Consider the following 13,268-nt stretch of genomic DNA (forward strand, 5'->3'; position numbering starts at 1 on the left):
TTTAATTTAATTAATAGAGATAATTATACATTAAAATAAAGGATAATGATACTATGACAACATTTTAACACTATTTACGTGTTATTTTGTGATTGGTCCAAAATTACTCTACAATCAATAATAATAATCATAAACATCAATATGAACCTAGATGATATTAAAATATTATCAATAATATATTGTCCAAATATCATTATCTTAAAATTAATTTATTAAAAAATTTGTATGCGTGTATATAATATGTTCGAATTTGACCGTTATTTAGCGGGAGACTTTTTATCTTTTTGGAGTATAACATAAAATTTACCATAATTTTTTGGTTTAATCATTCAGGAGGTCCCTATTTTTCCAGGAGAATCTCAATTTCGTCCTGTTCTTTTTCGGTTTCTCAATTGGGTCCTAATTTTGTGAAAATTGCAACAATTGGGTCCCTACCGTTAAATTGGACCCAACGGCGTTAGTGTGTGATTGACGTGGCACGCTGGAGTCCCTTTCTTAATTGACGTGGCACGCTGGAGTGAGTGTTTTTAATTGACGTGGATTAATGATGTGCATTTGAGTAGATTCCAGAACTAGTAGAAGGTTATTTAGAGGAATTTAAGATTTTGGAAGTTTTCCCCGTACGAATACACAAAACGGTGTGTTGTCCGAGATTAAGGAATATCAAAAATCAAAATAATGAAGAATCAAGGTTGAAGTCACTGATGTAGTTGGAGGAGAGACTACACCTTCGACGTTGTCGCCGAATTCAACGCCTCCCCCAACGTCTTCTTCCCATCCATTGCATTTTTCCACCTCCTATTTCACAAGGGGGCATTTTTTTAGTCTGACGAACCCTTATCAGAAATTCTCCCAATTCTTGTTTTTTACTCCTCGTACAAACCCTAGCATTAGAGGATTTTCTCTCCTTTCCTGTTTTATAAAGAGGCTTGACAAAATAGGGAGGCACCATTCTCCTTCCTCTTTTGGTTCTGGTTAAGGTCTGTAGAGAACCGATTTCTTCTCCCCTCTTTCAGGTTTTGTTTCGCATCAGGAGGACGTCAATCTCCTCTTCTTTTTTTGGTTCTGACGCGGTCTTTGCAAGGAAGGAGATGATGGGTCAGATAGGCGCGGTGTTTCTGCGACATCTGGGTTCGCTTTCTGGCAGTGAAAGTCTCTGTTAGTTGGCATTCTCGTGGCCGCACATGGCACTGCATTAGGGTTTCGTTTTAGGGATTTTGGGGTTCCTGATTTTGGGTTGAGTCTGAAGAAGAAGACCTGTGTTTTGTTCTTGTTTTCTGTGTTTTCTTTTGATTGAATTGAAAAATAAATAAAAGGAAAGAAATATAACGTAGATAAACTTTTAAAATGAAAAATAATCAAAAGGAAATAAAAATGTAAGGCAACTTTTAAAATGAAAAGTAATAAAAAAGTCCACTTTCTTCTGTAATGTGTCCCGTTGAGTCCAATTTAACGGTAGGGACCCAATTGTTGCAATTTTCACAAAATTAGGACCCAATTGAAAAACCGAAAAAAAAAATTAGATAAAATTGAGATTCTCCTCAAAAATAAGGACCTCCTGAATGATTAAACCTAATTTTTTATATATTATAAAGGGTGAAAGAAAAAAAAAACTATTAAGTCTCGTATAACACGTAATGTGTAGGAGTTGATATAAGACAATATACAAAAGAATCTTAAATTAATAAATTTAATACAGAGTATAGTTAGTGTAGCAAATTTTACATAAATAAAAAACACTCACTTTATGCGACTAGTTAATTAATAACACAAAATTTTGAAATAGATGTTGTTATTTTTGTGTTCTATTTATTAAGTTTGTGTTTGTCAAATATTTATGAGAGTTTTAAATGGTCTACCAAAAATGAGATGTGGTAAGCTAACATCTTATAAGGGAGTGGGCTAAAAATCCTAATTTACCCTGCCGAGAGATAACCTCATGGACTCGTGTGTGAATTATTCCATCATAACTACTAATTAGAACTTTATGTTAGTATTAATTATTTAAGTTAAAACATTATTAAATATTTGCATCATTCAAGTAATATAATTACAAAAGTTATTTTCTTAAATTATTATTTTTATTTTGAAAAAGTAGATTGACAATTTAGTCTGTCATGCCTCATTTTTAGTCTATCAATTTGGTGGTGAGGTAGGGTAAGCCAAAGCAGATTAATAATAGGTTGAAAACTTCAACTTGATTAACCAAATTTTAGCAAATTGACAACTAGCATGCAAGTCCAAACCTGTTTTGCCACTCTTACCATAAAAGATATGAGAATTATTAAAAATGATAAAAAAATTAAACTTTGTGATATTACATTAAACTTAACTACAAATTTAAGTTTTTTCATTTCTCATGAAATATTTTTTAAGATTTTTTTCAATCATTTAACTTTATTTCCATCTATGTTAAGAATAATAAATTTTGATTTCATTGTTAATTTTATTATAATTTTTTGTTCAACTTTTCTTCGTGTAATTGTATCACCTCCATTATGAATACATAATAATTGGTGAATTTTGTTTCATTTAAATAAATTATTTATAATATAACAAGAAACTCATTTTATTGAATGACATAATAATACCATTTATATATTTCATAAACATCACCAAGGGTTTTTACTTACTTAAAGTCATAATAAACACATTTTTTAGGAAGTTTTTTAATATATTATTCTTTGGATAAAATATAATATGTTCATTTCTTATAATTCTAACTCTCAAAATTATACTGGTTTCACTCATGTCATTCAATTTCTACCTGCAAACCCCTTGGAATATGAGTGAACTAAACAATATAGGACTTTTGTCTTTTAGAATATAACACAAAAATTACAACACCTAACACCATGGTCACCAGTCCCTCTACCTCTTGTGGAATTCCTTTTCTCAAAACTTGGCTTCCTGAACAATATAAATTCATGTGTCACCAATGACTTAGAAAACACTAGAAAGTTTCATTTGTCTAACCATGCTCCTTTGGATGCCATCTTTTGTTTCTTGAAACAACCAAACTTGGTCATGCATGTATGCTTCACAAACATTTATCATTTCTTAGATAAATAATGTTAAGAGATTATGCGAAAGTTATAACAAATGATATATGTTTTTCCGTAGTAATTTCAAAAAAGAAAGAAAATGAAAATGAGTAAAGCAAATATAATAAATTAATGTAAAAATTAACTTCTAATATTTATATTTTTAATTTAAAAATATAATAAAATTACAGAAAATAAAAAATACAATATTAACGTAAATGTAGTTAATATGTCTTATAATAATTACAGTCTTTTTGGGATAGAGTGACAAAATATATAATGTAAATACACACGAAAGGAATTGTACAAGAAGAGTTATACCATCTCTTTCCTTGTTTTCATTTTTTTTATTTTACTTACTTTACCCAGAACTAGGAATTTGACCAATCAAGAATAGTGCATCAATGGTCTATTGAAACAACATTGGAAATCAAGAAATATGAAATCACAAAATAGATTAGAACACACCATGCACGATTCATTCTGCTAAAACCTATCAAAGGAGTAGTTGACGTTGCAGCTACCACAGAAAATAAATAAATAAATAAGAGAAACTGTTTTATAACTTTTATGTCTTTGGCAACTGTGTGATGTGAACTAGCCTATCAGCCAAAGGACATTCCATATGATACTACTTTAGCTTTCTGTAAACATTATGAAAACGACTATTTTAACATTATATAATGTAACAGGCTCAACTCTATCTCCAAACACATCAATCATGGTCTCTTTGTATCAAAACCACTTTTTCTTTCCTCTTTAACATCATATTGCTCATCATGCGCCACAAAAACTACATTCTTTTTCCTTTTTCCTAAGTCCATATAATCAACCTTGTCTTACATCAAGAATTTTTTCTTCCGATAAATTTGTATTTATTATTATTTCTGAATAACCACCATGATAGAATATTGACTTGTAGCATGGTCTACGGAAGTTTCATGGAGATGAAAAGAATAATTTATTCATTGCAAATATGTTAAACTTGTCACTTTCACATTTGTGTCTACTCTTTTCGTGGTTATAGTTGACAACTTGACATTATCATTTAGTCACTATAGATGAACCACGAAAGGTAAGTTACAAAAAGAATGCATGTTACCGAAAGTATGAGTCAGTTCACAATCAGACTAATCACAGACCCACAACTTCCCTAATGTTTTCTACTCCAAAAATGTTATCCCCCCCCTCGCGCCCCCCCCCCCCCCCCCCCCCCCCCCCCCCCCCAAAAAAAAAAAAGAGAAGAAACAGGAAAAAGAAAAAGAAAAATCAACATCTGCAGAATTACTCTATTTTCACTTTTCTCATAATTGCTTGAAAGTCAGGAACAAAGAAACTACGATCAAATTGAAGCACAGAACTGCTTAGGTCTTCTTCAAGAGGTACCCCATTATTATGCCAAGGAAGCCAATTAATAAGCCAATAATGACATATGATACCTCCACGACTTTTGTTGCCTTCCCGCTTCAGTAGCTCCTACAAGCAGTAAAATCATGGCATTAAGTCTTTCCTTACTTCCAAAGCTAACAGTAATATATAAAGAGGATCAAATACAACAGTGACGGCACATAAAAAGGTACTTGCTTTAATTCTAATGAAATCATACTCAGCTATCCACAACAGAAACACACGGTCACAATTCTGGCAAAAATCCGGGAAGACTGTGGTTCCAACATAAATTTTAGGAAAGTAATTGATAGGAAGGGTTGCATTCTTAGCAGATCATTACAGAGGAGAGAGAAAACAGCTTTTTGAAACATCCTAAGTTGAAGTATCTTATACATGGAATTAACGGGTTAAATTATGAAACACAAACATGAATCATATCCATCACAAATGTTCAAAAAACTAAACTCAATAGCTGATGCAGAAAATCTGCGTTTATCATTTTTCCTTACACCAAAAATCAAAGAAGTGTTTGAATACAATGGATTCACCCTGTAATGGATTCAAAATGCATATATATAATAGAAAAAATTGACTGAATAAAACATCGCACATACATCACTTGAAGAAAGATTTGTTTCTCAAAACCATCTTTAAACGAGTAATCGGCATCAACATGAGTAATGTATTTCTATGTTTTTCCATATCATATGGTTTGATTGGAAGTCTAATATCAATAAAAATTGTGAATAGAGTTGAGCAAGAAAAGAAGGCTTTCCAAGTAATGAGTTTGTGAAAGAGCAAGAAATCTCTGAAAGCCTTTGTTTACTTATTGTTATTGTTAAAACCTCCAAATGAAAAATCAGACATTGAAGACAACTCTTGGCGAAATTAATATCCAATTGATATTCTCCAAGTGAAATCATAAGGTTGTTCCTTAATAACTCAATTGCATATATTTACAAAAAAAGGAAAGGCCTTTCTGATTTACCTCTGCCAATTTGTCTTGAGGAGGAGAAACATACACCACTCTCAATTTTCTCTCCTCGACCACATGCCCCGACTCCTTGTTGAACTAGCCAATCCCAACAGCACAATAAATCTTGTAATTCCAGATAACAAAAAATGTCAAATGAAATGCAAAAACAACTAGCACAACACATACCATTTCCGGAGTGATGTCCTTCGTACTAGCACCATCAACAGTTTTTACGATCTGAAGAAGAAACTTATCCTTGCATTGCATATCAGGCGGAGCCTCTTTTTGTGCTTGCATGGTAACTTCCATTTATACAAAAAAAAAAAATCCCAATTCATTACTCAGCCATAGAACACAACTAAACAAAAAGTAGCAATTCGCATTCAAAGTAATCATATCAGTACCGATAACATCACAAGTAGATCGCGGCATGACAATTCCAGTGTTCGGACGAACCCAATACTTCTTCGGATTGGTTGTTTTCACCTGAAAATCGAAACCAAAATCCAAACATAAACACGCAAATTTCACGCAGTCATCAAAGGAACACTGCAAAAACGTGCGGCTTAAATCCTACATTACGTAAAACCACGTTAATTTCACCGGCCGCGATCAAAACCGCCAGATCTCACAACAGAAGCAAAAACAAAACTCAAGATCGAACAACTGTCCAAACTAATTAGGAAAACGAAAGCAAAATTGAGCGCTACCTTGAAGGCGACATAAGCATCGGTCTTATTAGACAATTGAAGAGAACATGAGATCTGCTTCTTCAGTTCAACTAAAACAAGAAGAAGAAAAAAGAAATGAGAGAAGTGTGAGGAAAACCCTAGGAGAAAAAAAGAGAGAAGGAGTCGAAGGGAAACTGACAGGGGAACTTGAGTTTGAGAGGTTCGATGTTGAGGAGCTCCCCACTGCTCATGTTGGAGACGGATCGACGGAGTCCGGACGCAGAGAAATTCGAATTCCGATCACACACACAGGGATGTCAGTCTTGACTCAATCCTTTTAGTTATTTGTTAATAAATATTATCCCGTAAAAATAGATGTTGTATTTCATAAAATTAGTTACTTTCAGTTATGCATACATTTAAGAAACTGGAGAAGACGTGTCATGTTATCAACTATGCCATGTTACAGAGAAAAATAAAAATAAAAACCAAAGGAAGGAACTGCACAAGGTATTACTAAAATTACGTCGATTACTATCACATGACCAAATGCAATAACAGATCTATCAATTGTGTTCGTTCGATGTATTAAAAGGATATTGAATTCGATAATCAAACTAAAACAATTTGAGTGCAAAGCTTTCTATAATATGATCAAAATCAATTCAAAAGCAGTGAGTGACATTCTGAAGTTCCAATTCTTTGGAACTTCCTCAACCTTTTTAGTAAGACATGCTTGCTTCTAACAAAAAAAAATGGCTTCTGGAATGAAGAGAAGAAGTTAAGGGTAAAAGTGTCTTATCATTTAGCAATATTGGGGTGCAAAAAGAACCGGCCTCAAATTTGCTTTTCACACAACAATAATGTGGGTGTTGCTTCCTACACCTCACTTATAAAATATTGAATTCGTCATAAAATATGGAATTCCCGGATTTGAAAATACATTCTAAAATACTTATTCCAGAAGGTATAAAATAATATATTTCGAAATGAATATTTTAAAAAGTATTTTTGGATCTGAAAATGTTTTTTGAAACATTTGTTCTTGAATTTTTTTTACATTTTTTTATATATATAACCAAAACATTTTTTTGTCCATGATTATGTTTCTCTAAATTTTCTTCTCTTTCAATTCTTCTCCAAAAAAAGTACCCTTATCAGAATGAAAAGTAGTTTAGATATTAAGAAAAAGTTTGGAGGTAAAAAGAAAAATTGGAAGTGCAAGAAAAAATTCTAACACTAATATACCATAGACACAAATATAAACCCAAAATCTTAAACTGTTTGAACCGAATACAAAGCCCTTTATACTACTATTTACAAATGTTTACACATTAACAAAGAATTTCCATCAAACTAATATATCAATCTAGAAATATTTTAAATCATACTTAGATTAATAAGAAATATTTTGCCACTACCCAAAAGTGAACTCAATGTAATGAAATTCCTATCATAATCACAAATTGTAAAAGAGGAAAGAGGCGTAGTGAGCACGGAAACAGCTTTTGACACAAACAAAAGTCACACACAAGGTTGAAAATCTTACCTAAACTGTGAATAGGTATGATGATGAACTTGAAATTTATTACCCAAATATTAAAAAACAAAAAGATATATCCATAACGGATGATATTGTTATTGTTACAATATTAATATTAATAATAAACTAATACCAACATGAAAAAGAAAAGGCGTATCTAATTTTTTTTTCTTTTCAAAAACATGGGTAGTATTAGAAGATATGGATAAAGATTGCATATTCATTCTGTGCATGGAATATATTATGCAATATTAATTAGCTGCGGAAGATGGATGATAATTTGGTATTATCCATCTAAACCGATATTAATGATTAAGATGGTAGGGATGCATTGCTACCAACTTTATACTAAGCATACCATAACAGCCTGGAATTTGGCATCATGGGGCAAGTCCAAAATCACCTTTCGGTGGGACTAAGCGACATCAATAAAGCACCAGGAGGTTGCGTACCTGTGTATTAAATTTGTATAATTTTATACTAACTATTTCTAAAATCATATTAAAAATTAGTCATAATATGCCAAATTTACAGTAGATAATTATTTGAAGAAAACTTAGTGATAGAGAGGGGAAAAAAATCTAAATTGGATTGTGTAATTTGCTTGAGTTATGATTTGATTCTCATTATTATAACTATTGAAAATATACATTATGTGTTCAGATTTTTTAATGGTAATAAAATTATTAATATTATCAATTTTATTATTATATTATAAATTAATTTCTTTTTGTAATTTTATAGTAAAATAGTTTTTATTTATTTTGTAGGTAATTTTATAATAAAATAATAATAAAATTAAAAAAGGTTTAAATTTAAAGAAATAATTACTTAAAAAGTAAAATTGTTAAAATAATTAATTTAATAAAAAGAATATTTAAAAGATAAAATTAGAAAATAAATATGAAAGAATCTCGAATATTGTATTTTTTTTCTTCCGTGAATATTTAAGTTTGAAAATCTATGTGCCCTCTTAAATAAGTTATTAAGCTACTGAACCTAATACATACTCATGTGTCAACATATTCTATAATTAAGAATGATAATTAAGAAATCTGAATTATTATTTGGAATTGCATTTCCGCAATGGAACCTAATAGAAGTCTGATCTGTGGATGGGTGTTGTGGGGCGGTGAGCATTTTGATTACGATAGGAAGACATTAGCAGAGAGAGCAGAAAAGGCTCTGAATTTGAAGACGCAAAGTTGAAGAGAAGTGTTGTGAAATTCAGAATAGGCTATGATAGGTTTTCAGAGTGGTCCCTCTTTTATTTGTTGCTGCTAATGCGACAACAAAGTGCTTCTTCTCAGGACTACCACCATATCTCAAGTTGGTGTCCATGCACCTCTCACCACAAACACACAACCCAAAGTCCGGCCCTTAGGCCCATACGATCCTCCTCCCTGGGTATTAGGCCCATCTCGTAACCCCGTTTCTTCAACGATTCAAAGCGTGTATCCCACAGTTTCTCTGCGGAGGTGATTGGCGAAGTGTCTAGAAAGAAGCACACGTGTGGGGCAATGGGGACAACAGAGCTAGCTGTATCCAGACTTCAAACACCACGAGTCAGCGCCTCGTCACCTTATCGGAACTTCAACTTTTTAACCCTCTTTCACGCAATCACTGCTACGTCAAAATACTTCACCACTGTACCTTTATTAAATTTTTAAAACAACGTTATCGATTCTGGATATTATTAACACTTTTAATGGTTTATTTTTATTATATTTATATATTACGTCACCAAATATGTATTTTACTATTATGTCTCGTTCTGTTGCGTAATAATTTTTTTATGTGCACGTGATCCACATTTGTCAAGGACTTCCCCTGACGTAGATTCGAAGATGAGGAAAAGACCTGAAGTTCAGTTCATAATAAATAGTGTTCCAAATTATGGACATGGAAGTGGAAAGTGTCGTCATTCTAAAAAAGCTCACTCAACCTCTTTTTTCCCATTGCTTCATAATCATTAATACATTGCCAATGCAACACGATTCGTCTGGTTAATTACTGTGTTACCAATCACCTCTCGCAATTTTCCTGCTTCTAGTCAATTTCTCGACCAAATAAATTCTATTTTTTTCTATGCCATGAAGAACTAAACATATCAAATTTCCTTTACTACATACATCTTCCTATCATATTGACTCCTTCGTTTATAACTGGTTTCTTTGTCCCCTTAGGATTGTATTCATGAGTTCATGTTTGATTGTTTAACGTTGTTGTATGCATCATCAATGTAGTCAGCATCAAGTTCGTGAAGAAGTTTGATGGCACGTTAGACAACATCAAGTCCGTGACAATGGTTCTTCTTTGACGAGAAAGTCAGCCACACCTTTGGGGCAGGCTACCCGCATGGAGTGATTCGTCGTCGTTAGTTTCACATTTCCTCGTCGAAAATCGAACTTATAATAAAAATTATTGTGAATGACAATTCGAAGGAAGAGAACCTAGTTATGGTAAGAATAAATCAAAGCCATGCAGCACAATTTCATGATGATTCCAAGATACACCTATTCAACTTTCGTGTTACCTCCTCCATTAATTTATCCACATACACAACAATTTATTTTTTACTTATTTCTTTTTCCATATCATACATATACATTATTTAAAGATTAAAAACACAATAAAATATAATACTTTACCAATGATAAATATAAATAAAAAAACTTAAGAGGAGTTAATTTAACGTAAGTTGTTTGCAGCTCCAAACTCCATAATCTACATGTGGAACATCATATATCACACATTAATTAGATTAATGAAATGGAAAAAAATCCGTGATGGACAAGAATCTTTTGTATTGGCGTGTCGAGACTCAAAGCAGCAATGGTCCCAACTTCAAAGGGATGGCCAAAACTGAATTGAAATAAATTTACGAAACAATAATTCCTTGGATCATCTATTTGCCTCTTTTCTCACAGCTGGAATTTTGGACAGCTTCCTCCATCCCATGACATCACTGTTCATCAGCAACTCCAATACATATTACCATTCTAATAATTAAACAAGTACATAAATTCCAGGCCTCAATAAATAAATATTATTCTAAATCATTTACGTTACTTACAATTTTTACAATACCATTCCACAACTATCCAGAGTTTTGAAAGAAACAGTGTATAGCTTTCCTATTAAGTAGACACACAGCGCATGACCCAAAAGCCCGCCCTATTTCAATTTACAGAAAGGCCCGACCCGTGGCAGGAACAGGGAGGGAATCCAGTGTGTGTGGAGTGCAGCATGCGCTAGTTCTTGTCCCGATTCAGTCTATCCCAGAGCGACGCGCAATGCCTCTTGGCGAATCCCACGCGCTTCTCTACCAGGTCATACACAACCTCAAATCCTTGCTGCTGGTAATTCCCGAGTGTGGCCCCCGGCCCACCGCTCAGCTCACGCTCATCTCCACCGTTCATCAACATCAAACACCCCACCCTCTTCTTCCCCTTTGTCTCATCGCTGCCGTCCAAAAACTCGTAAAAATAATTCTTCCTAGGCAGCACCACACTGGAATTCCCTCCAGCAAAACGCAACGTCATAACAGGAACTTCCGCCACCGCGTTCAAATAATAGCACGGCGCAAGTCCAGTTTTTTCCTCAATCTGATGCGCGCGCTGGTTGACTCGCACGACTCGGCGGTCAAACTCGTCAACAATCGAGTTGTAAAACGTCTCCGGCAACATCGTGAACGTTGTGCCGGAATCCACAACAACTCCACCGTCTCCTCGATGGTTCACCCGCCGCAGCATCTCCGGCGCGGGAATATTCTTTTTCCCTACAGACATTCCGATTAAGCTAACGATATAAAAATAAGGATGCTTAGGGTTTTCAAGCATAGGCGTGTACACAAACTCAACCATTTCACCGCCATTGATCTTCTCCTTTTCCTTCTCCTCGTAACGACCGAGAATGAGCGGACTCGATTTTCGAACTCGCTCAGAGTCAAACGAGTGAGAAACAAGGCAGTACGAAAAGCGGTTTCCGAGTTGAGGAGACAGAGTGGCTAGCTGCGCCGGGAGAGAGAGCAAACCGCGGCCGAATCCGGCGACTCCGGTAGGTTCAGCGAGAGCTGTATGTGCGCAACCGAAGGTGAAGTTTCTAAGAGACAGAGAAGAGAGAGAGAGGGAGTCACGATACAGACGCGCGACTAAGCTTCCGTCGCCATAAGCGTAGTAAAACGGGGGACACTTGAAACTGGCACAGTCGGAGGTTTCAATCGATTCCAGAGGGCAACGAGCCATTGCGCAGAGATCGGAAGAGGGGGCTAAGTTGTGCGCTGCGGAACATGCGAGAGACTTGCACGAAACGGCGACGCTTCGAGTGATGTTGGCTGGCGGAGAGGCGTTGGGTTCGTTGGGCTTTCCCTCGCAGAGAATGCATTCGAAAGGGGCGCAGGGGAACCATACTAAGTCACTGCCTGTGTCCATGTAGAGGGTTATGGGCTGGGCCTGGCGGCCCAGGTTGAAGGAGAGGGTGTAGTCACTGCCAGGTGAGAGGGGGAGGGAGAGTTGGCGGCGGAAGCGGGCGGTGGAACGGGCGGAGGTGGATTTCAAGAGGTGGTGAGTGTTGTTGAATTGAGCATGGGAAAGAGTGTGTGTAAGTGGCAAGAGTAGCATTTGGAAGGAGGGATGTGAAAGACATAGTACGATGAACAAAACCAAGAACAACAACATAGTGGAAGTCATCTGTTAATGTGCATGAACGAAAACAGAGTAATGAGTTGTTTTTGAATTTGTTGTGTCAGTAGGAAGAGTGAAGTTTTAAGAGAGGAAGGGTTTATAAAGGGGATGAAGAGTGACAGCGATGCAATGGATTTGGTGGCTGTGGTGGCGGGCGCACTTACGACACTCTTATGTGAACTTATCTTTTTTAACAACGCTAACTTACATTTTCAAAATGCATCTCAAATATACTCTTCAATCTCTTTCTTTTTGTCCCACCAACAAATATATCGTTTTGTTTTTTTCCCTGTACGGATGCTACACTCTTAACAATTTTAAAAGACTACAAGTACAAGCTTATATTTGCAAAATGACTCTTTTAATAATATAAATTTTTTACTCTAATTTAATAATTCTTACTTTGTAACCCGCTAACGCTTTGTTGGTTTTGGTTAAAATCATAATTATTTTATTAAACACTTGTTGGGCCTCCTTAAACGGGATTTCGTTTTATTTTTAATGTTTGAATATAATCATGACTTGGCTTTTTCTCAGAGTTCGCCTTCAAACGAGGGATAAGATCAGAAGATGATCCAAGTGTCTGCGTTTATTTTTAATTCTTTTAAGAGGTACTTTTTTTTTCATTTTCATTGTTTTGAAATTAAGATTACTCATAGTACTGAACTTGAAATTTTTATATATTGAAACCAATTCAGAATAGAAAGGAAAAAAAATATTGTTTAGCGTATTGCATAATCCTATAATTTTTAATTCGGGAATGCATAAAATTAGGAAAAAAAATATTAAAATCATAAACTAATATTTAATCTTCTTTCTGTTCTTATAAATTCTTTTACATTTTTAAGTCTCCGTCGTTCTTCTGGGTGAGTTGTTTCATAATTTTCAAAAATCTTAGTCTAAAGAAAACATATTAAAAATATAAAAAGTAAGCCGAATTTTTTTTACATCAACAACTGT

The 13,268-nt window shown here is 34.4% G+C and overlaps 2 protein-coding genes across 2 annotated transcripts; both read right to left on the reverse strand.

Moving 5' to 3' along the window:
• Nucleotides 1-3,988: 3,988 nt before the first annotated feature.
• On the reverse strand, nt 3,989-6,787 carry LOC108319675 (vesicle-associated protein 1-1). The gene is made up of 6 exons (XM_017550890.2): nt 6,280-6,787; nt 6,120-6,190; nt 5,814-5,895; nt 5,596-5,711; nt 5,422-5,505; nt 3,989-4,520 (listed from the first exon to the last, which is right to left on the reverse strand). The coding sequence occupies exons 1-6, from the start codon at nt 6,329-6,331 to the stop codon at nt 4,329-4,331; spliced, it is 597 nt and encodes a 198-aa protein (XP_017406379.1). The 5' UTR covers nt 6,332-6,787; the 3' UTR covers nt 3,989-4,328.
• Nucleotides 6,788-10,649: 3,862 nt separating this feature from the next.
• Nucleotides 10,650-12,934, reverse strand: LOC108345506 (probable aspartyl protease At4g16563). The gene has a single exon (XM_052878595.1). It carries the CDS (start codon nt 12,312-12,314, stop codon nt 10,878-10,880), a length of 1,437 nt encoding a protein of 478 aa, XP_052734555.1. The 5' UTR covers nt 12,315-12,934; the 3' UTR covers nt 10,650-10,877.
• Nucleotides 12,935-13,268: the final 334 nt, after the last annotated feature.

Source organism: Vigna angularis, chromosome 1 (genome assembly GCF_016808095.1).
Source record: "Vigna angularis cultivar LongXiaoDou No.4 chromosome 1, ASM1680809v1, whole genome shotgun sequence".
Taxonomy (NCBI): Eukaryota; Viridiplantae; Streptophyta; class Magnoliopsida; order Fabales; family Fabaceae; genus Vigna; species Vigna angularis.